This window comes from Hirundo rustica, chromosome 1 (assembly GCF_015227805.2).
Source record: "Hirundo rustica isolate bHirRus1 chromosome 1, bHirRus1.pri.v3, whole genome shotgun sequence".
In the NCBI taxonomy this organism is placed as follows: Eukaryota; Metazoa; Chordata; class Aves; order Passeriformes; family Hirundinidae; genus Hirundo; species Hirundo rustica.
In genome coordinates, this window is record NC_053450.1 from 13442059 (window position 1) to 13467353 (window position 25295).

General features: G+C 38.9%; 1 protein-coding gene across 3 annotated transcripts in view; it reads left to right on the forward strand.

The window, feature by feature from the left end:
- Positions 1 to 25295, forward strand: part of SAMD12 (sterile alpha motif domain containing 12) — a 169383-nt gene that overhangs the window by 24340 nt on the left and 119748 nt on the right. For 2 of the 3 annotated variants that reach the window (XM_040066988.1, XM_040066961.2), the window contains exon 3: positions 22293 to 22422. In XM_040066988.1, coding sequence (XP_039922922.1) covers positions 22293 to 22422 — 130 coding nt within the window. The remainder of the gene's footprint in view (positions 1 to 22292; positions 22423 to 25295) is intronic. The other variant, XM_040066977.2, reaches the window with a different exon arrangement.

The window sequence follows — 25295 nt, forward strand, 5'->3', positions numbered from 1 at the left end:
ACATTTTTATAGCAAGGTTTCTCTGTTCAGCATAAAAGATCTGTCTTCTCCTGTTCATTCTGTTCACAATGACTGGGTGCCTGGGGATCCTGAAAAATGTCATCTCCCCTGACAGCATCCATTTGGAAGCGGGAGATCTTGACAAATTAGTGTGTTGTGCTCTGTCCAGGACAGTGAAGGAAAGGAAGGGCAGGTGGAAAGGACCATTTGTTTCCTTCTCCTTTGCCCCTCATCTCAAAGTAGGATTATTTTCCTATTGGTTTTCTCCCCGCAGGAAATCAAAGTAATGAACTCAGATTAATTCTTAGCTCTTTAGGTGGTATAAGTAGAACAGGTGAAATATATTCACAAAGACACTATTGACTGACCTTCCAAACAAGAGGCCTTTGTGACATTCACCTGTACAAGCAAGCTCTATTTATGACTTCAGTCCATCAGGTGATATTAGGAAGAGGAATTTATTAGGCTTTTTACAGCTGGGTTTTTCAACAGTTGGACTGTGGCTTTCAGAAAAAAAGGCAAGGATGAAAACATTTTCAGTACTTGCATGCATGCAAGTGCTTGCGTGTGGAGGACATCAAGGTGTTGGCCTCTGGGAGGGGGTGCAGTCTGTGACCTTGAGGTGTGCTTGTGGCTGCACAAATGCACTGAGGTGGCTTCTGCTGCAGAGACAGGCCTGGTATAGGGCTGCCTTGAGCAGATGGTTACAAAGAGGCAGCTGAGAGAGCATAAGGAGGGAACTGTAGTCTGATCTGGCTCCTGTTGTCCTGTGAAAACTATCAATGTGAAATTTGTGTTCTTTCCCATTACACTAGTGTGAAAAGGAGCAGCAATTGCAGTACATATTAGCAAACATAAGCAGTAAAAGGCTGTGGTATTCTGGAAATAAGTGGGATGTCTAATACTATAGGCACATGTAGACACAGACATCTTATTTAAAACAACTTCACTTCAGGGGAAAAGAAATGTAGATAAAAAGATGGAGTGGCTTTTAGAGGAAAAAGCAATTCCATACAGCATGTGGATGCATAATGTACTTACAGTGCCAGTTTTGCTGCTTGCCTCATTGTGAAGCTGTTTCACAAAGCCATCCAAACTCTCTGCTTCCACTTTGGAGCTACTTTAAGGGCTTCAAAATAAAGCAGTATTTTAACGATGCAGCTGCCTTGTTGCAGATGGAAAATATAGAATTCCCTGGTCAAGAAAATAATAGCATTATGATTAGAGGGATTACAAAATGTACTACGGAACCAATTTAGCCTTTAAAATGGAAAATGCTCCACTGCTGACACCACCGGTCTGTGAATGGTGTATTTCACTTGAGTTATAACTCATCAATAATAAAATAAGTTATTTTATTAATTGGCCTCATGTGTTTGCTGACAGTTGCTGTAGTCACTATAGAATCATAGAACAGTTTTGGAAGCAGCCATAAAGATGATCTTGTTCCAGCCACCCTGGCATGGGCAGGGACACCTTTCACTAGAACAGATTGCTCAGAGCTCCATCCAGCCTGGCCTTGAACACTTCCAGGGACGGGGCATCCCCAGCTTCTCTGAGCAACCTGTTCCGGTGCCTCACCACCCTTACAGTAAAGAATTTTTTCCAATATCTAATCTAAAACTATTGTCTTTCAATTTGAGGCCCTTTTCCCTTGTCCTGTCACTACATGTCTTTGTAAAAAGTCTCTTCCATATTCCTTGTAGGCTCTTTTCAGGTACTAAAAGGCTGCAATTAAGTCATCCAGAGCCTTCAGGCTGAATAATCCCAATTCTCCCAGCCTTTCCTCACAGGAGAGGTGCTCCTTCCTGCTAATCATCTTGATGACCTCCTCTAGGCTCACTTCAACAGGTCCAGGTCCTTCTCTGCTGGGAACCCCAGCCCTGGATGCAGCACTGCAGGTGGGGCCTTGCCAGAGCAGAGAGGCAGAATCACCTCCACCTTTCTCTACAAGTGGGAATTTTTGTCCTTTCCATTTTGAAAAATAGCATCATTGTGGAGAACTGGGAGTGAGAAGTGTCATAGTCATGAAAGGAGTGTGGGACTGTGGTAGCCTTGATAATGTGTTGTCCTAGGTTATAATGTAAGATGTGCCCAAAGTATGTATTCTATCACTATCTACATGAGATGTTGAAGCTAGGTTGGGCAGTGTTTCCCGTGCCCCCTCCCTCCAGACTATATTCTGTTAATGGCCCATCAATGCCCTGCTGCATGACTCATAGATAACTCCCTCCAGGAGCTATCTCTGATTAATGGGCAATCAAGGACCCATTGCAAGACTCATAGAATGATATCAGCCCATTGTGAGATGCTCTGCCCAGGGGGAGGAGCCAAGCATTCCCACCTGGATATAATCTGGGATTTGGGACAGCACAGGCAGCCTTACCCACTGGATTCCCAGAGGATAAGAGCTGCCAGACCTTCCTGCAGGAACACTGCTTCAACAAGACCACTTCATCTGGACTGCTACCACCACGGTGTCAGGTTGTATTCTGACTCTGTCAGTGATCTTTTGTACTATTGCATGTGTTTTATTTTATTTTTTTCTCTCCTATTAAGTTGTTTTTTCTGACTTGGAGTCTCTTGCTGGTTTTGCCTTCAAGCCAGCACATGTGTGGAAGGAGTTTCTTGGGTTATCAGCCCTAAGAAGGGAAGGAATTTCATTAGAAGAATCTGGAAAAGGATGGCTTGGGGCAGAGTGAGGTCTGTCTTTCCCTGAGTTTCTATGGGTAGAGTTCAGTTTGCCATGAGAGCAACTTAAAGTACATGTCTGTGTGTAAGCTAGGTATATAAAATCCTCTTACATTTGGTGGAATCTAGTCAGCATGCTCAGAGGAGCACAGAGAGGGATCAGGCTCAGTCTGAAGTGAGCACTGCTCACCCGAAGCTGTCTATGTTTTCAGGGTTATTTTGACATTTGGGTTTAGTGTTTAGATGTTTGGTGTTTGTCCTCTACCTTACCAGCTAACCAGCCTCTGTGTTTGATATTGAAATGGTTATTCATGTCTGATGGAGGTGAAACCTTGCATTAGAAGGCTGTTTCAGAAGCTGCATTTACCTCAAAAATTATACTTGGAACAGTTGGGATAGACTATTCACATATATATGCTTATGTTCAAAATTATATTCTGGCAAGCAAATGCTGTGTAATCTGAAAAAAAGAGTCTTACCTCTTGAATTAAAAGCAAATTATTGCAGTGTGTGTTTCATTTTCACCCTGTTCTATGACTTTTAGAAGCCTGGTGCTCCTCTCTGGAAGTGAAGCTTTTGCTGTCTGGCTCAGTTTACCCTAATATAGAAGAATGTTGATAACTAGGACCAGTTAAAACTATTGTTTCAGTAGAAATCTGAGATATGGAATAAATTTGCAAACAAAATTTTGTCTCTTGCATGTTTGTGTACGTTTTATTGATTGTTCAGGTCAGGCTGTCAGAGTAACAAATGCAGGAGCATGTTTGCTGCTGCTCCCATTCATCTCCATGGGACTGATTCTCTAGCTGTTTTCCATGGTGGGTAGTGGTAGAGGCTTATGCTGTGTTTTGTCATGCCTCTGGTTTTGATTGGAAGTATTTGTTGGATGGAGACTGAAGTAAACTGGTGTTTAGCTCTGAGGGGCCTCTAGGCGCTGCAGAAATGCCAGCATTAATGATCTCTGATGTCAGGGAAGATTTTCAGTATTTTCTCATGCCATGCTTTGCAAATACCAGTTCTTGTTAGCTGTTTCTGAATGTGGACTTGAGTCAGAAGTGTTTTGGTTTTTTCTAAATTCTACAGTCAGCTGCAGATTATTGTGTTGCTGAGTACCACTGCAGGAAGCAGGGAAACAACTCTCAAGTATTAAAGCATACTTTTTCTATGATGCTATGTATCATCCATGGGGCAAGCAAAAGATAAGGCAAGTGTTGTGTTTAATGAGAGAAAATTCTTCCCTTTTCCTTTTTTAGTTTTTTTGACCAACTCATTTTTAAGTAACATGGAGTTTCTTTGGCTGTACTGGCATTAAGTGAAACGTTGATATAGTAATTCAGCCTGGGGAGGGCTGCAAGTGCCTGTGTCCTACTTCTAGTACTTCTGTTCTTCTCGTAACATTGATGGTGTGCTTTTATATTGTCATTTGCTGCTCCTGGGATTCACAGAGTTAGTTCAGAAATGAGAATGATGTCCAAGTATGACAGACTCGTAAACTGAAAGAAGCATTGCAAGTGCACAGTGAGAGGGCAGATGGAGTGAGGAAGCAGTACAATAGCATGTTTCTTTGAATTTGGGAGGCACTGATGTGCAGCTGAGGCCTTTGGCTCTTGTGGTGAGGAAACTTTCCTATCTAACCATCCAGGAGCCACTCTGGGAGTCACACTAGCATGACCTGAGCTGGGACGTAGCCCCTTCACAGTCACACCCCCCACACTGAGATGGTCAGGCGAGGTTTCTTACTGTCTCGACCTTGGCTTTTCTATAGCAGAGTCTCAGACATCCGGATGCTTAAAATAATTTCATCGTGGTGCAACAAGAAAATAACAACTCGAGCTGCTGCCTCTTAGGAAGGAGCCCAAACAAAGGAAACCCTGGGCTTTTGTATCCTTATGGTCTAAGCCCTGGAAAGTCTGGGCTTTTCCTGCTGAGTCACTGGCTCCTGCCGTATCTCTGAGTCACCTGGCTGGTGCCACAGATCCATGGGCCCTTTGCTGTGCAAAGGTTTGGTTCCAGTTCTCAGCCTCATGCTCCTGCCAGCCAGAGCTCAGTCTGCAGCTGCTCACTGAGCTATCTGTACTAAATGCATTCCTGAGCACTTGGAAATGACAAATACTATTAGTGATAGTGGCGTGAAACATCACAAGTAAATTCCCTTTTAGAGATTAGGGCGTGTGTATCAAATTCTATCAACAAACCAACAGTTAAAGAAAAGAGATTACATCTTAGGTTTTCTACTTACTTTAGCTCTTGAACTGTCTCTCGTTCTGTTTGTGCAAACTTGTGATGCTTTCCTATTCTCTAAATATTCCAGCTGCTGTCTTCAGTGTGCCGTCACTGTCAGACTCTTACAGATTGACACATAGCCATCTCTTGCCTGTCTGTTCAGTCCTTACTTTACTTGCCAAGCTGATTCTGTCACCCCTAAAGCCTAGATGAGGAGTGTCTTTCTTCATCTACACCCCCATGGAGAGCAAAGAGTTCACTTGCATCAGGAATATCTACAACAGTTAAGACCAATGTAATACTCAATCTTGCTTTGCAAACTGTTGCCTGAAATGGGAGATGCTGATCCTCATCCTTGTGGTGCTACTAAACCCCACCACCTATTGCCTGATTCAGAATGAATAACCAGCAGAATGTGCTTAGGGCTTCCCACCAGTCTGACTGCGAGTGTGCAGTGGGAGAAGCTCAGCATGGGTTTCGAGAGGCAGCTGTGCCCATCTCGTGTCCCTCAGCAGCTCACAGATGTGGCTCTTCCTGCAACCTCAAAAGCTGCAGCAATAGAAGCAAGGAGAGTGTGCAGCCCTGGCTGCTGGGGAGAGGGGCAACTCTTTGGGTTACAGGAAGCTGTTATATTGGCCATTTTTGCTAATGTAAACATGGTATTTCTGTTTACACAGCTGCTAGCAGTCACAAAATGGTCTGGAGCATCAATTCTTCCATGTCCCTTACCTTCTAGTTCCTTCGCCAGAGATCATAGTTATTACTGGTAAGGGCTATGTCCAGAAGATTTACTTGATAGAATGAATATTTCTAATTCTACCAATGTCTAGGAATTAATATTGTGATGATGCATCAAGCTGCACTTCTAGGGTTAAATGTATCAACATGCATATCTAAAAATAGAAAACCTTCAGCACTGAATAAGGTAGAGTTACTGCATATCCTGAGGCCTTTTTTCTATCTTTAACAAAGAAAATCTCATAAATGGGTATTATGTTCTGCCAATTTTCCTTTGTCTTCTAATGTCTGTAAGTGCATCCATCAACTACTGATGCCTTTGCTGACCTAGACACCATCTGCTTTTTTTGCATTTTTTTCCTTGCTTTAAACAAAAGTATGACAATAGGGTCTGTACCTAATGGTTTTAGATCTGCTATGAATCTGTCTTTCATTCAAGGCTGATTGCTTTCAATCTTAGCAGTACGCTTTATATTGTGAAAGATGTTGTGAATGTCTTTTCATTATTAAAGGGTAGATGTGACTGAACTTCAGCACACCTATGCTGAAAATACAGTCTTCCCACTAAATAAAGCTTGTGATAGGTTTGAAGATGTATTTTAAAATAATCAATAGAAAAAAAAATTCTGGAGGTAAAGGCTATCACAATAGTATGTTCTCCTTCAGATATGACTGTCTCAAACTTACTTCTCTTATAGTAAGTTGGAACTTCTGCTTTTTTTTTTTTTTTTTTAGGTTTGTCCTGAAGAGCAAATAGCTTAATTGTTAACATTTCAGCACTAGGTGGTAATGTGTGAAGTTGATGAGGAAAACTGAGATTGTTATTCAGTGTACTAAGCTTTCTTGAAGCCTTTATTTTTGACTGTAGAAGAAGAATCTGAAGTGCTTGTTAAGGTTCATGCTTATTTAACTGTCACCATGTTTTTTGTTTGTTTTTTTTTTTTTCTGTAGGGAAGGCTACTTTGTGGCTTGCAAACTGTAGTTAATGGTCCATAGTGACTGTTTGCAGATTATTTTGGAAAAGTTTTTTGCCTGAATAATTATCAGCTTTGTTTATCATAGCTGCTGTTTCATGTTCCCTTACTCTCTGTTGAAATAATGTAGTATTGGAGGGTCTCAGGTTTTAAAGAGTATTTTTTTAAGGGAAAAAAAAAAAAAGAACAATGCCAGATAAAATGCTTAGGTCAGGTAAGTGTTCAGCCTGTTGATTAAACTGTCAAATTCGGATGAAATTCAATTAGTTGAGTATGTCCATTGTATGTACAGCGCCTTCTGCCTTTTGCTGTGAAGAAAACCTTTTAAGGCACTACCTATCTGTTTGATTTTGGTTGGGTTTTATTTGTTTTGTTTTGGGTTTTTTCATGTTGACCTTTTATTTCGCGCTCTGATTTCCAGATTCCGAAGGACACAAGAATGCTGATATAAGCCAAAAAGAAGTATAATTGAAAAGGAAGTTGTCTTAGCTGTTGATTCAAATAGAATACTGTACAGTGTAGTCAGGTTATGTGAGCAGGACTGACTTTTGGGGGGCAAAAAATCCCACACTAAGAGTGCATGCTGTTATGGTGCTCTACAATATTTTATGTGAAATGTGATTTCTAAAACCATGAAATAAACTGAACAGATGAAATTGAATTTGAAAATTAATAAAACTGGGTCATTCTTGATGAAATTCTTACTTAACTCTTTTCTACATCACCTTCTTCCTCCCAGAACCCTCTTCCATGGTTAGGTTTTTGTTCTGGATTTGTAGATTGTTGTGTTGTCATGTCCCAAAGGCTTCTACAAGACTGGAGAGGAGATGGGATGCAGTGGAAGTGTGTCCTAGCTAATGATGATGATGGAGCACCCCATTTAATGATGTAGTACATTTCTGCCCCAAACCCCTACTTGCTCTCGTTTTACTGAGTTGGCAGCTCAGCTCTGACTTCAGTGAGTTGGTCAATTTTTCATCCACCTGAATGATTTCATTTTGGCTTTTATTAACAATAGGGTACTCTGAACTGGTGGGTCAAGCAACCAGTGAGAGCTGTCCTCTTTGGCAACATTTCCTTGTAAATTTGGCTTGTTTTAATCACTTTGCCATGCTGGCAGTAGTTAAGGAGAGTACTGGTTTGCTGCTTTTGCTTTTGAGAGGAAGCTCTCTGGAACTGCAATCTGAATAGAGCTAGTGGATGGCTGAATTAGATTTGGAGGATGAACAGAGGATATCAGTCTTAAGAGAAGTAACATTAATAACTAAATATATTTTGGTTTTACACCATTTCACCATCTTTACCAAATGCTTCAGTTTGTCCTAATGCAGAAGAGATGAGAAATGGATGATCTTACAATGAAACTTTGCAAGTATTTTTTTATTCAGAGAGTTGTAGCAGCCCTCTGCATCCATTGTTACAATTATGTGAACAATATAATGGGAAACAGTGTAATTATCCATCTCATACACTTCAATATATGATTGAGCTCAAAGTATCAAAAGAAAAAGGAAAGCATAGGCTGCCTGCAGGGATAGTGGGTGCATGATGGAGATGGGACAAGGCAAGAGGTTATGGGCAGCAAGAGGGAATTTGACTGCAGAGAATGAAATAGAGTACAAAGGAAGAATAATTTCTAGGATGAGTCTGAATACCCCACGGTATTTATAAATCTTAGAATTGAAGAGGAGATGACAACACAAAATTGTTGCTGCTGCATGCAAATACACAGGAAAATTAAAGCTGCTGTGTGGACATAAGCAAGTAGGACTATGAAACAAGGCAGAACTTGAAACTTTCCTAGCTATTAGGAAGTTCCTCTCATGGTTTTGTTAATTGCTATTGATGTGCCACATATATAAACAGATTGCAAACAAAGCAGAACTTAGCAACCTTAGCAAAAGAACCCTTGGCACAACTCCTATCAGTTGTTTTTCTTTTAGTCCTGGTCTAAATATTCTAAGGATTATTTTGTAAGAGCAGTAAATTGAGTTTCATTGACCTTTGGGAGCAGCATGAAATCTAAGAACGTAAGTGATAAGCTTGAGGTGTGTTATTGATGTTTTAATCAGTGAAGTAACACAAAGCAAAAACCATACGCAAATATTTCTTCCTCTACTTTCACTTTTGAGATTGACTGTCACACATGGTTTTTATGATTATTAGTGAAAGTCTTTAAAACCAGTGGATTTTGTTAGAAAAGCTACTCTGATTTCCTATTTTATGCTCTTGAAGCGTATATATATAAAGGATTTAGCTGCAATGCAAATCTCACATAAGTAATTGCAATAGTGCTAGCAAGTGCTTTCAAATGATGTGCCAGACTGTTTCAGTACATCTTTACTGTGTTTTATGCCTATGTTTAGAAGTGATCAAGATGCTAGATAGCATTCCTATAGGTTATTTCTGATGATACTGACCAAGAGAAATTGTAGATATTGATAATATTTTCTTGTCTGTCAGGAAAAAGCCTTTTCTTATGTGCATCTGCTAATAATTTTGTGTAGTAAAATAATAAAAGATTATAGTACTGTGTTCAAAGAAATAAAACAGCAGGATAAAGGTGAGGAAGAAATATCCATCTCCATGTAATCTTCTCCATGAGAACATAGCAGGATGTTTCGTTGCATGAAGTAAGCCTTCAAAGGAGGTGATTGCTTCTCCTCTAGGGACAGTTCAAATGTGTTTGAATAATATGTGGAAAACCTTTGTTGACTAAGGTGGTTTTGGAAATGTCCTCATAAACAGCTGGTAATAACATGTTAATTTATAATTGTAAGATGGTAGCATAGCAGCTGTGTACAAGACATTATCATCTCCATATGGGAAACTTCAACCACAAAGTGAAATGGGAAGGTGGAAGGGCTGACTGTGCTACTGTATCTCAGAGCAGCTGGGCTCTGGCAAGCCACGAGCAGAACAGCTGAAATGTATTAGGTGAGACAGGGCAGGTGAGAAAGAAAATGTGAAAAGTACTGCACACCTCTTAGAGAAAGTTGAATTCCTAAAAGCTGAAAGATACTGGAATGCAGTGCTGTGCAAAACTACCTGGGGCTGTCAAAGTGCTGCCTGTCAGTAGATGGTGCTCTTTCTATCAAATATTTACTGTTGCTGCATGCGTTTGGCCATGCTTTCATCTAAAAGGTCTGGTAACATTCCTGAACAGTTAATTTCTCTGAATTCTGATGTAAGGGAGATTAGAAAATTGAGTCTTTTGAGGGACTGCCCAAACAAACAAAAATAAAGAAAAAAAGTGTTTTCTAGGTGCCTTTGAAATATCCTCCACCCTTGAATTTTTTCAATGACCTTTGCTTGTGTTTGTGTAGTGTTTTGAATTTGGACAAATTCAGAAGCTTCCAGCATAAAACCCTTGAACAGACATTGTGGGTTGGAGAATATATAGCAGACTAATTCGATTTGGCAACTGACCTCTAAAATACTGCAATAACGTGGTCTAAAAAAAAATTGCAAAGCAGATTTGTTAAGCCATTTGCGATTTTTAAGTCTTCTTTTGCATGTTTATTTTGTAGTTCTACCTGCTGTTTCTGGATAGATAGGAATAAGTTTATTTTTAAATGTAATGCTTCTTAGAAAGACTTAAATGAATCAGTGCAACTGTGAGTTTTACCTGGAGTCATTTATGCATCAGTAATTGGATGGATATAAAAACCTGCATAAAAATGAAGATTTCCTTATTAATGCGGTTGGAGTATTATTGGACCTGTCTGTATATTTTATTATTCAGAAAATATGCCATCTCTGAAGGAAAATATGTTAAATATGTTAATTGTTTAAAGATATCACTTGCCAAAGGCTGCTGTTGAAACAAAAGCCCTGATCTGGGCAGCAAAACAGCATGGCAGACCTAATGGGAGATTTGAGATGTTTATAAAGTTATGTGTGTCTTTATACTGTGGTCTTACAGAACATCAGCTAATTAGCCAAGAGTTAAATTTTGGCTTGTGAGATGGATTTGCCCCTGGAGTGAATCTTGAAAACTGCCTGCTCTTCACTGCCTGAGCTACTGGTCTTTCTGCAAACAGAAACTGAAGAATTAGTGTGAATTTTTCATGCAATCGTAAACTGCAATCAAATGGTCCAGGAAAGAGAAGGGAACTGAGTTTCTTTCAGAAATCTAATTAAAATACTTCTACTTCTTGTTCAGGGCCAGTTTGTCTTCCCTGGACATTAATTAAGTTATCCCTTCGCAGGTCTCTCTCCAGAAAAGATACAGGTGCAGTCAACGCATTACAGCAGATGAATATTGTTCCTTATTATGCTTAATTTACCTTCCTTTAGCCCTTGTCTCACTTTTATCTCCTTACAATGTAAGTTCCTTATGTTATGGTCAGGTGTGCATAATATTTATTGAAAACCTCAATGCCACATTTCTGTGTTGTCACATCCCACAGGTGCCTTCTCCAGGAAGATGTTGCTGGGACATTTTGGTCTTATTTGGGCTTTATTTTTTAATGATACTTGGAACTGAAGTTGCAAATCTTTGCTGGCATTACTGCCCCTCTTACCCTCCCTGTGGTGCCTGCTGGGTGTTCCTGGGAATGTCCCGTTTTCCCACGTGTGCTGGCTTTAACACCACAGGAAATCAAACTCCAAATGAGCCATTCCCCATCCAGTAAAAGAGGGGCAAAAAAGGAAGAGACTATGGGTCTCCTATAACAATTTGCTAAAAGCCCAAAGCAATGGAATAAGACACACACAGTAACAACAGTATTTGTAGCAAAAGGGCCTGGCTTTTATGGATTCCAGTGTGGGAGATAAAAGGTCTTTGTAGTGCTCAAGTTCTTTTTATGAATATAGGACTTCATAAGGATGATAAGTGAATACAGGAATTCCCTTATTAGGGAGAGAAGATTAGTTTCTCAAAAGTAATTAGCAATAAATTACATTGACATCAGAAGTGCTCTGCTTGTTTTGAAAAATAAGTGATGAATCTGCCTTCTAGATAATTTATTTGAGAAATCCATTATGACCTTCTATACACAGGCATTGCAATGCTGTTGCATGAATCAGATGAGCTAATCTGACTTTTCTGTCAACATCTGCCTTTTGTTCTCTGGTTTTTGCTGGATGTCTTCTTGGGGAAGAAAGAGATTGACCTGTCAGGTCAGGCTCAGATGTTTTCTTATTTGTACTTACATACTATAAAGTTGTTCTCTTCAAAATGTATTTGGCTCAAGAAAACATAGTTAAGAGTCAACTGGCAAAGATATCTGGAAAACTTTGATTGCTGCTGGGCTCTAAAATGCCTTGGCTGCTGCACCTGCCTTTTGCATATGAATGAGCCTATCCATAAAGACTGAAAGTTGGCATGGAAAGGTTATGCTGTGTCTTACAATGCAAGCCTCTTAATTGGCACATCTGCTGGAAACAAAGGTGCCAAAAATGTGATTTCATTCGGAAGGAGTAGACCTTGTAAGAAAGCCTGTCATTTAAGAGGGATTAAGATCCTCTCAGGATGTTGGATGTTCTCCTTGTACAAATGTACCATTGTTGAGCTAATGGCGGAATTAACCTCACTGCTTGCTAACACTGAAGTAACAGCTTTTACAGCTCTTCTCATATAGAAATGCTTCACTATTTGTGGTTTAACCTGAAGAAATGAATCTTCTACCTCTGATATACAGCAGCTATTAAAAAATACACAGCAAGTACTGAAAGCCTAGTGTTGAGTATCTTCTCAACAGAATACCGTAATTATAAACGGAAGGAATGGGGCGTGGTCTGTGCTGCACAGATTATTATGCTAGGGAAATTCCATTAGTAAATCCCAAAAATAAAAAATAATAAAAATTGACTGTATTATTAATGACAGCTCCCCAGAGAAAGGTAATACCACTGTGGCAAAAGGAATATTCTGCCATTGATGTGTATTTCTTTAAAAATCATGTCACCAAAAACTACACAACACCCACTGACACTCTTAAGTACATGTTTCTGAGGTCAGGGTTAGCCTGTATTTGAACAACCTTTTGATTAGAATACCGTGAGCATTTTGTTTGCTACCAATGTCGCCTGAAATCTCTGGAAAGACTATGGTACTGCTCTGTACAACTTTTTTTTTTTTTTTTTTTCCCCTATTAAAGACCTATTTGTATTGTAGTTGAATCGTTAAATCCCTGGTAAAGAAAATTCATTTTGTAAGCCTTAAAAAATTCTGCTATTAATCTACACATTATAATTTTTAATGGCCACATTTTAGTTTGTGGCCATGTTAATACAGATAATGTGAATATGAAACAAGTTCATTTAAAACTGTCATTGCTGTGTCTAGTTCTTCTCATTTCAGGGCAGCTTGTTTTGTGATTCGTACTAACAATTGGTAATTGAGCTGTACTTGAAAGGATACAGTTAAGTGACTGAAGAACTGTAGATAAGGTATCATCAAATACATGTACTTGAGTCAGGTGCAGTCTCATGGTTTACAAACAAATACAAGCTGACCAACTTCCTTTAGCTCTTTTTACTAAATTTGCAAGTGTAAATTCAAGACTTTGTTCTGTCCTTCAGATCTCTACATTTTTAGCTCTTGGTTTTGGCTGATCATTTTTCTATAAGGAAAGGGCGACAAGATTTTAGTGTGTTATTTCTAATTTTGTGCAAATTAAGCATTTTTACAATCTAGTTTGGCCAGTGGGTTTTGTTGCTCTACAGGATGTATTTTAGGTAATAAATTCTTCTGTGTGACCGTTTTTAAATAAGTGAGAAGTTCCAAGAAAATCACTGTACCTACTTATATTATCTGTTTTGTATTTATTTTAATGGAATTCCTGATAAGCAGTTAATTTAGTTCAACTGTAGATGCAGCTGCCTAAGCTGTAACTTGCAGAGGTGCCAGAATTGGTTTACAAAAAAGAAAAAGTGAGAATGGAGGCTTATTTGTGATTGTCAGTTTTGTAGTACAGGTAAGTTTTGGGTGTTATAATTTTTTAAATTTTTATTTTAATCTAGACATGGAGAAAATATTTTTTACAAATACTGAACTTCCTCAGAATTGGAATTTCAGTTGCTGTAAAAGTATTTCAGAGTTCAGGAGAATCTGCTGCGAAATGGGGAGCTACATTTCATCAACATCTTAATTATTACATATTCATGTTTGCTTCCCTGTATGTATCTGAATAAATTTGACCTTACAGCCTCATCAAGATGGGGCACTCTCCTGTGGCTATTCCATGTCTGAGCTGAATATTCTGTGATGGAAACTTATGCCATGCGTCTTCTTCATAGTGGGTGTAGTTCTTAGTCCTTGAGACAGGATAAAAGACAAGCTAACCTGCAAGTTGTGTGTGCCATGTCAAGGATGAATGTCTCAAATTTTCATTTTTGCTGAGGTGGATGGTTAAGTGCAGTAAAAAAACATGTGCTAGTAGTAAAGTTTAGTTAATTACTTGTTGTAAATTAATTAATGGTGCTGAATTAATAGTAAAATGCATTCTGTTTCTTCTTTGGCTCTGAAGAGTGGAAGCAAGCAGGCTAGAGAAGGTCAAGGAGGAACCTTTTCTCTTCATAGCTGTACAAGGCAGGTTACACCTGCTGTGTAAGCAGAAATTGTCTGTTCTCCAGACGTATGCAGGATACAGAGTAAATTTCTGTTTGTAAAACAAGAAGGATTTGTATCCATTTGTGAAGACTGTGATCTGTGATACGAGATAGTGGTGGTCAGTCAGGTTTGGACAGGTTTGAATTGTCTGAGGTAGCGAAGGGGAATCGGAACCATATGAATGAAGAAGTGTCAAACACTGACATACTTTGTGAGGTAGCAACCCTGACCCCAACAGAGCAAATCTACCTCTCTTCCTTTTCTGTTTTCTCAGCAAATATCCAAAAGCAAATATTTAATTTTTGGACTGGAGGGAATCCACTGAGGTGAGTGAAAAGGCTCTTAAATGTGGCAAGATTAAATATACAGTTTTTTTACATGACGTGAATTTTAAAACATTATATGCTTTGATTTGGATTTGGGGGTCAAAATCTAAAATTGGTAGTACTCCTGGTCCTACTTGTGATTTTATTGTTAGCCTGTCTGTCCCAGTTGTGGCTTTCAGGATTTTTGATAGCAATGAGAATGATGATAGCCTTTTGACAATGCTGAGGAGTGCTCCGTCTTCCCCTTTTTCATTCTGACATTTCTGTTCTTCACAGTTTGCTGATAGTGCCACTGCCATTTATATCAACACCTGCATCTGCCAGTCATGATTCTTGCTTTCAGAGTTGGATATTTCATGGAAAGACAGAGCTCTTACGGCAAGCATGTCACCTTATTTATCTTGGCCTGTTGTTATGGTTCTGTTTTTATCCTGATCAGGATAATGCTCAGTGATATTTTTGGACATCTTTAGCCTTTCCTGTTGATGGTTATGCTTGCAACAGCCTTCAGAGGGGCTTAACTTCCTCTACCAACTTCCTACTTTTCAGATGAGTCTCGTATTTCATAATTTGTTCCACCTCCCTCCCTTGCAGTCTGTAGTACACCTGTTTGTGGCACTGGTACAGAAGGTGCTGGATTGGGTCAGTCCTGCTGTTGCTTAAAAGCCAGGGAAAGCCTCCCTCTTTGTTCAGTCTTTGAACAAGTGGCGCTACACGGATTTGGGACCCTGGGGTGGAAGTTTCTGCTTGTGCAGAGCTGGCTTTAAACACCACCAGAGCATTGTCTTGGCAGGGACAGCCCTTTATAGTCCACTGGAGGGAACAAAAAGCAGCCAGTGAGTGAGTTGTGCCTTGGTGATGTGAAAAGATGGAGACACTCAGGAAGAGACAGGGGGCAGGAACCACTGCTGCTAATGGAGGAGGGAGCCCTGTAGCAGTGGCATTTTTTTCTCTCCGTTTTCTTTAGGAAGAGGAAGGATAGGAACAGAAAATCTACTTCACAGTACTTTTTTCACTTCTCTCCTACCTTCCATGACTTCCCTGCCAGTCTCCAATCTTTCACCTACCTGGTCCTTTCTGAAGAGGGCTGTCCTGGTCCTGTTCATTGAGTGCTCAGAGCCCTGAGCTGGTACTGCCCCAGCATCCTCATTTCCTTCTCTTTCTTCTTTCCCCCCAATACCAGAAGACTGTCACCATCTGTTCAGTGGCTGGATTTCTGATCCAATTCAAGTTTTAAAAATTCAATCATTTATCAACAATCTTTTTAACATTAAATCTTACAAAAGTTAAGTGATCTTACAGTATTTTCCGTATTTGTTTTTTTTTTTTTGTTTTGTAATAAACACATTTCCTTTGGTTTGTTGTTTCCATGTCTTCTTAGTATTAAAATTCTCAACAATGCAGATGGGAACCCAATACAAGGGAAGTTTCAGTGGTTTTATGGCATGTCTTCTTATTACTGTAATTTTCTTCTGTCTTTCCTGGAAAAATCTATAAGTATAAACTATCTGACTACAGGAGAAAATGTATTTCTAAACCAAAATGTGCCCTTTCCAGATTTTTCAATATTTTAAGATAATACATTCACAAATGTGGTTCATTTTTTTTTTTTTTTTCCAAAATGCAAAGCCACGTTTATGTTAGCCGTCGATTCTGAATTCTGTATAAGCAGTTTAATGTTGGAGAAGTAATTTGGAATATATGATATTTTCTCAGCTTCAGAAATATAACTCAAGCATGTTTTAAAAAAAAATCATGCTTTTGAAATTCTTACTTGGCACTGCTACTCCTGCTGCTTCTTGTCATAAAATGATGAAGATGATGCTGTTAGCCTTGCTTCTGGAGCAGCCTGAAAGATTTCAGAACTTAGATGGCTCCTGGAACTGTGTAGTTAAGTTCCCTGCTTTATGTATCTGTGTCAGATACACATAAAATTTTATTTTAATAATTTATATATATATCATTGACCATTTGTCATTTGCTTGCAGGAAGCATTATGTTTTGATTTAAGATCTCAACTTGATGTATGAAACAATCGCAGTTCTTTCCTTCCAGTCTCTTCCTCTGAGCACAGGCGTGTCAGTGGTTTTCCGACCCATTTTGGTGTTTGCTGCCCCAGCTGACTCTGTATTATTCTTGTGACAGCCACCCATATGGCTCTCTCTCCATCCCTGCTAGGTCACAATGATCTTACTGGTTCTTTCCTTCGCTTGTCTCATATCACCCCTCGCAACTGTGAGTCCCCTTTTCCCTCAAACTGCCTGACTGGGTTAACATAATGGCTCAGCACTGAGCAGTTGTGTCTGAAGCACAGCTGGAAGAACCTATGCTGCTGGTCTAATAAATTGTGGTATTTCTTGCAGCCTTGCCTTGCTTGTGTTCTGTCCTATTTTCAGCTGGGATAGACTTGGTTTTCTTTTTAGTCACTGGTACAGTGCTGTGTTTTAGATTCAGTAAGAGAATAATGTTTGTAACACATGGATGTTTTGGTTGTTGCTAAGCTGTGCTTGCCCTGAGTTAAGGACTTTTCAGTGTCTCATACTTTGCATATGAGAAGACATAGCAGAAGCTGGGAGGGAGCATGGCCAGGACAGGTGACCCAAACTGGGCAAAGGGATATTCCATTTCATAGGATATCATTTTTAGTATGAAAACCTTGGGTGGGTGTTGGCCAGTGTGGTGGTTTCATCTGGGGTAAGAGTTAATTTTCTTCACAGTGGCTAGTTTGGGGCTCTGCTTTGGATTTGTGCTGAACACAAAGTTGACAATATAGAGATGTTTTTGTTATTGCTGAGCAGGCTTGCACAGAGCCAAGGCCTTTTCTGCTTTTCATATGGCCACGGTGGGGAGGAGACTGGGGGTACCTGGGAGGCTGGGAGGAGACACAGCCAGGACAGGTGACCCAAACTAATTAAAGGGATATTCCAAACCGTATGGTATCATGCTCAGGAGGGTATAAAGTGAGGGGAAGAAAGCACAAGGGAGGATGTTTGGAGTGATGGTGTTTGTCTTCCAAAGTCACTGCTGCATGTGATAGGGCCCTGCTCTCCTGATGATGGCTGAACACTTGCCTGCCTGTGGGAAGCAGTAAATTATTTTTATTTTCCTTTGCTTGTGTGTGTGGCTTTTGTTTTCCCTTTTAAACTGTCCTTATCTCAACCCATGAGTGTTCTGGCTTTTACTCTTCTGATTGTCTCCCTGACCCCACTGGTGGGAGAGGGAGTGAGCAGCTGCCTGGGGCTTGGCTGCTGGCTGGGGTTAAACTACAACAGCCAGAAGGAGCCAAGCACTGGGGATGAGATGGGTATTGTTGGGCAACTGGTGAACAACTGTATTGGCCATCACTTGTTTTACTGGGGGGTTATTTCTTTCTTCCCTTCCTTTTAATCACTATTATTATTATCATCATCATTATTTTCATTGTTACTATGGATGTTAATATTACTATATATTACTTTGTTTCACTTATTAAACTCTTCTTATATCAGTCCATAAGTTTAAATTTTTTAATCTGATTCTTCTCCCCATCCCACTGGGAGATTGAGTGAGCAGCTGTTTGGTATTTACTTGCTAGCAGAGTCTAAACCGTGACAGTCCTTTGACCAACACAGCTGTAACACAATTGGTTCTGCTTTGTCTTTCTAGTTAAGCTGAAAACCCCAGAGCAGAGTCTCTCAAGATGTATGTTGAAGCAGAATCTGCCTTAATGCTTTCAGCCTTTTTTATCCATCTGTTTCATACATGGAACTGTAGGGTCTGACTTTGGGTAAATTTGAATGTAACTATGTGTTGACTACGCTTACAAGTCAGGATCAGTATGCTGGCAAACTGGATGTTACAAACAGTACAAGACAGCCTTATTCCAGCAAACCTGTAGCCCTGTTTGAGCACCCTCATCTCCACAATCCCTGACTTTCGTAATCTGTGCTGGTTTGTAAGTACACAAAATGTTACAGTTGGAGAAGCACTTTGAAATAGCTTGTCTCAAAGTATGTAGCGTAGTTTAAATTATGAGGTTAAATCCTTTGTCACTCAAAAATACAGAGGCCCTTTCTTTCTGGAGTAAAATATAATAAAGACAAATTCTGGTGAATAAATTGACCTTCAAAGCTGGCAGACTTGGTGAATTGCACCTGGAAGGTTAGAGATAACATCATTGCTTAGGAAGAGCAGGGCTTGGTACCTGATGCTAATCTGAATACTGAAATATGTTCTCTAGGAATGCATAGGCTGTAAGTTTGGCTTGTTTATTTATTTATTCTTGAGTTAGTGATGTTGAGTACTATCTTCCCTGCACCATGGAACAAAGAGCATGAAATTTTATCGTACAGTAAATATGATAGTTATGTTATGTAGTTTTTCTTCTTCTTGGCAGTAGTTTTTATATTTTTAGATATACATGACAAAAGCCGGGGTTGGGCAATCTAGAAAAAAGTTTGTCACAAAATCCTGAAGAAACAGGTTTTCCTTCAAATGTACAAGAAAATACCAGAATACTGTAGACTTTTATTCTCATTAGATATACATCTGGCACAAGACTTGGCATAGCATTTCGCAAGATTAAAACTATTACAGAGTTGCCAGCAAAGGGTGATCTTAGGATAAATTTACGTCAGGAAAATTAAAAGGAAGGCCAGACCAAAGGTATTTTTTTAATACATTGTTTTATTTTAATCATTTTGGGCCTATTCTTTGACTGAGCTGAGAAACTGAAATCAAGTAAAACATAACGTTTTTCACCTGTCTAGGTAGTTAATGGCAGGGGTGTCTTTTAGTAGGTATGTTTAGGATACAGGTAATTTTCTTTGGTTTACTGGGAGATTTTTTTGTATGAGATCTAGCCTTCAGTGCACGGAAGAAACTAAGAAATGAGGTTTGTGGGAGGAAAGCATATTTTTAAGAGCCTTTCATTTGGAGCATCTGGTTGGAAAATATTTTGGGTAAGATGTTCCAAAAAAGGAAGGTGAATACATACTTTGGAACCAATTGCTTTAAACCCCCTTTATTCCTCTAACTCATCAAGTCCTTAGGAATAAGAAAATTAAACCTAACATTTGATGTCATCAATGTAAAAATGTCCTCTTTGGACTGCAGTTACAAGCTTAAATGTTTCTATCATAATTTTAAACATTGAAGAAGTCAGCATGTGTGTTATATATTACACGGCATAAAAGCTATATTTGAGACCATCTTTCAGTTCTGTAGGCACAGAGGGATGTGCTAAATTTGTACTGTAATTGCTAATAAACTTGTACTTCAGATATTTAACATGATGGTGCTTAAACCTTTAAAGAGGACAATAGTTGCTTAGAACAGCCTCTGTTGAAAAGAACAGCCTCTTGGTTTAAACAAACATTGGCACTGCTTGTGTACTTTCAGCTAGGAATAAATGGATTGTTAGTCTATTGCTAGCTGTGTATATTTGTATACAAATATTTATAATTCAAGTATTTTTGAGATGTACAGGAAAAAACATTAACCCTTTATTTTTTGAAGGCTGACAGGCTTTTCTCTAGTCTTCAAAAATTCCAATGCAAAAACCCCTACCCCTTTAAACTTAAGCAGTAATGCTTACAAAGGTAGACAGTGAAGTCTTGAGCCTGTTGTTCGGGGATTTCTATGGAATCAGAGTGGCTGCTTGTGTCACTTGGCTGTTTTCACTTGTTTATTTCTTCGATGTAATTTGAGAAGGACATGCATTTATATCTGTGTGTAACAAAAAATCAGCTAGCTGATAGCATAATATCGGACTCTTCACTGAAATTCAGTTTCTTCGACTTAAATAGGAGTAACAAGACCAGGAAATTTGAGGGCCCTTTGATCTTTTGAGTTGCAGGAGGGAGTTGCTCTCTTTACAGAGGTTGTACCTTCTCCAGACCAATGTGGGATTGGTCTGTGTGTGTAGAAGACTGATGAGGTGCTCAGAAAGGGTAGTACTAGGGCAAGTGCTATCCTGGTTTTTGTGCACCCTCAACACCTCTGAAAGTTTCTTTTTCTGTGCAGACCAAGTCTGTCAGTCAAGCTTCTGTATTTTGGTGGGTGGCTGCAGCAGATGAGACTGATTCTTTGTGGTGGTTTTGTGCATTATTATGATACTTCTAAATATGAATGATGCCTATTAGCGTGTTTGAAACAGGATTCCTGTTTCTGATGAGTCTGTTTTTCTTCAAATCAAAAAAGGCTGAGCTAGGGGATGTGCATTGTATTATATATTCAACCATCATTTTCCTATTGTTTATTTAACTTCTACACAGGCAATAAAAAAAGAGATAGGGACAAGTGAATGTGGGAAATTCAAGACACATTTACCTGCTGGATTTTTAGGTCTGCTGTAATCCCTAACTTACTGTCTTTGCATGACATACTTTATGGATTTAATGGGACAGGCAATGCACTAGCTTAAAACTACTTTGGTCTTTAAGGCTTCTAGTAATGAAAGATTTTGAAGCAACTTTGTAAAAGTCTGTATGACAAAGTACATCTGAGTAAATGCTGAAATAAGCCCTGGCTAGTGACACTGAGGGAGTCTGCCAGGAGTCCTAATGGAGAACGTGGGTTGAGATGACATTCCCCTTCACCTCAAATTTGTGCAGAGAAACTTCTCTTGAAACTTTTACACCACAAGGGAGCTGGAGGACAGTATTCTGCATAGCATTGAAACACTTTGATTTTATTCCCTAGACTCATTCCTTGACAAAATATGAAGTATACATTGATGTTAACACCCACTTACATCAGCAATGTCCAATGTGAAACATTTATTGTTGGTAATAAATGCCCATCTGTTTGAAGTTTCTTTAGTCTTCTGGGCAGGTTGTGTTGCAGAAGAAAAAAATTATTAAATCACTTACTTTTTTTGGTTTTTTTGCCTACTTTGACAAGAGGCTTTAAATTCCTGCAGTTGAGGTAGCTTAGAATTCAGTATTCCTACACAGTTAAAAACAGTGTATGTGCAATGGTGAATTGTTTGATTAAATGAAATGTGACTTTATTCATATAATAAGGCAATCAATTTCTGAATATTTATTTATAAAATGCTAATCTATTCTAAAACTGAATTCTAGGGAAAGTACTGAACAGTGTTCTTTTTAAAAATTATTACTCAGTTATAAAGGTTCAACTGATTTAACTGGGAGTCCTACTTATTTCATGTAAAGGTGATTGTAAGAAAAAGGTAGAAAGGAAGCAGAAAAATTATAGCTGCTTGTAGGCATAATCTGAATTAGGAGTTTTGTCAGCTTAAGTGTTCAGTATGAATCCATATCACCAGCTTCCTGTCCATTGGTGTGTCTCCTTTTCCCAGGCAAGACCAGTCTTCAGGCTTCTTGGCACCAAAGGCTTTTGTTGCAAGATCTTTTGCCATGCCTGGCCTGAGGGTACTCCTGGTCTTCTGTGATAATATACAAACTGGGGCAAAATGTACATCTCTCCTCTGAGTCTGAAGTACTCAAAGTGTGCATTTATTATCCTTTGGCTGTAGTCATTAGTCACTCTTAAAACTAATTATTCAAGTGCAGTATGGTTCTGTGATGCAAGGAACATGAATGCAATGGAAAATTATGTTAAAGAATCTTTCACTGTGTGTGATTCCTGTGTGATGTATTTGAACAGCAGGGTCTTGTGTAATGGGCTGGCTATTACTGGACATCTGTCAGAGCAGCTCCTGTTTTGCATCTGGTACTTCAATATCGTATATTATCGTATATGGAAGTCACAGATTGATATTTCTGAAATTTGTGTACAGACTAAACATAATTTCTGTTCTTCATTCTGTGTTCCTAGTCTGGGACTGTGAAGCTGACTAAGCCTGTGGCGTTATGGACCCAGCAGGATGTCTGCAAATGGCTGAAGAAACATTGCCCTAATCAGTATCAAATCTACAGTGAGTCATTCAAACAGCATGACATAACTGGTAAAGTATGCACTATCAGAAATATTTTACTTACTTAAAATGTGGTGAATTGTTTTACTTTGTTGTTAATAGATTGTGACTGTGTACTGAGGGCTTTTTGTTGAATGTGTGACTAGAGAATTGCAAGGTTTAGAGCAGAGGGAGTGTTCCGCCTTTCATAGGATGGGGTAAGTGATATCCTCATTTCTTGAAAAATTTCAGATAGTTCAGGGTGAATATAATAAGGAAAGAAGTCAGTCTGTATGTGGGTAAAGGCCTCACCCTGTTCATTCCAAATAAAAAAAAATCCCTAACCATTAAGAATGAGGAAAATGTAATTATGTTAATTATCTCTTTCATTGAAGTATTTGACCTTGAATTCATATTATTTTTTTGTGCCTCTCCCCACTCTTCAAAAAAAAAAAAAAAATCTTCATGTTCTTAACATGTAGGATGGGAAGTGATCCCAACTGAGCCCTTCCCTTAGCCTGAAACAGGATCAGTACAGCAAGTTCATTTCTGACGGATGTTTGTCTAGCTTTGTTCTGGAAAACTTGCAATGAAGCAGATTTTTGCATCTCTCTATTCCAGTATTTTATGGTTCTTGAAGTTGGTATTTTCCTAGGATCAGTCTAAAATCAATCTAAGCTATTATTTCCAGCCAACAAAACTGATTTCTGTCCCAAATGTAGCTTGAGTACAACCAGCCACTCTTTCTTATGGCCTTTCCTTCACTGTACAGGGTGTGCCTTCTCAGTTGCACGTATTTTCCTTGCCTAGTCTAAAAATTACTTCTTTTTTCTATCATGGTTACTCCACAAATACACACAAGACCTCCAGACCTTCAAAACTGGGTCTCTTTTCTTAAAATAGTATATCGAAAGCAAAATTGTATTGTTTTCTTACTTACTTTAGAAAATGATATTGATTCTGTTGATCTGCTTGACTTGTTAACTCCTACTCAGTTTGCTATAGTTGTCTTTTGGCTGATCACTTTGACTTGGCATGAGTTTAGCAAATATAACTTGGGAGTTAAATAGCATTTTTGTTCATATACCGAACAGTAATTAATCTGCAAAAAGTTGAATATGGAACACTGATTCTTTCTCTGCAGTGGTGGTATACAAAACTGGAAATTGGCATTCAGTTAAGCAGGAATTTGAGTTTCACATACACAGCTCAGTCTTAACATTAATGTGTTGTTAATTAATGTGTGTTTCAGTCAGTGTCTGAGCATGTATACATGTACTTGTGTTGTTTCCAATTTTGCCTTCATTCCTGTTGCTGTTTTCTTTCTGATCATATGTGAATGATTGCAAACATGACAAACTGCCCATATTTGTTTACTATGTAGCCATGAGTACATGTACACACATGTAAAAGGTGGTTTGTATTGTTTTGCTAAGGTTTAGTACATAGCCATTGTGCCCCTTTCCTCTCAGTCGCCATCTGCTGAATGCAGTCTGTGTCTCCACCCATGTGTACAGAGCTGACTGTAACCTGAGCACTACCATAAGAAAAAAAAAAGCTATTTTAAGATATTTTCTAGTACTGCTTTACTATATTATCTTTCTAGAATTAAGGCACTGTGAGATGAAGTTGAAAGGAAGGGCATTTTCATTTCAGCATAAGCACTGATGGAAACCTTGGAGTTTTCATTGCAGATGTGCTAAACTTTGAACTTTATAGACGTCTATGGAAAAGAAGAATTGAAGTCAATCTTTCTTACTTTACACAAAAGGTATAGGGAAAATATTGGTATGAGTGTTAGAAAGTAAATCTGCAGAAAAGAAAAGAAATTCAGTTCAGCAGCTACCGAATAAGAAACACAATCAATATCTGTACAGATTTTACAAAAGTATAAAGTGATAATACTGGGAGTGGAATCATTAACTCAGGAGGATATTTCCCGTACTGTTGGTCCCCATGACTCTGATTTTTGAAATCTAATAAAGGGAAAGAACAGTGGATTTGTGGCTCAGAAAAAACTAGAGCATGGAAGGAGCATGGAAACTGATGTAAAGATTAAGCCAAAGTAGTGTAACTATTCCCAGATATGGCTGTGAAAAACTAATGTGATTCCTGAAAATTTCTCAGGAATTAATGTGACTTTATAGGCTGTTTTGTTATGTAAAAATATGATGGAAAAGTTCTTAAAGAAAGTGTTAGGAAAAGTATATTCAAACTTTATTTGAAGATAAAATCTAGGGCATGGTCATAAGCCAGGAAAATAATCTTGAGCAAACATATCTAACTGTCGGTAACTATAAGTGTTGAGAAGTGTGGCTTTTACTTGAGACTCTTACTGATTACAGTTTATTGAGCTGTGGACAAAGATGCAGCCAAAACTATCCTTTTCTTTGTAGAGATTTATACTTTTTTACTACTTCTGACAAAGAACAGCTGCAGATGTATAAGAAAAAATTCTTCATCTGGAAACCTACCTAATAAGAAAAAAGATCTTCATATTAACAGTGATCTTGAGAATGTCACAGGTTGGGCAGAGTGTACTCTCATCAGATTTTCAAATGACAGTAAAATTGTGGCTATCAGCCTATAGATCAAGTCTGTAGGGACAATCCATAGGGATCTAGGCATGGGGACGAGACACAGGCAGGAATGCATCAATAGGATACTTACGAAATTCAGCAAGGACAGTTGCCAAGTTGTGCCTCTGGGAAGGGCAAGGCTCTTGCACTCCACTGAGACGGGGGCTGACTGGCTGGGAAGTGGCTCTGGTGAAGAGGACCTTAATAGTCAGGAAGACAAAATGAGCCAGTGTTGTGCCTTGCAGCAAAGAATGCACTAGCAGCAGCCCCCACTATATGGAAGGAGGTTGTCCAAAAGATGGAACCTGACCCTTCACAGTGGTGTATGAGAGACATGAGGCTGAG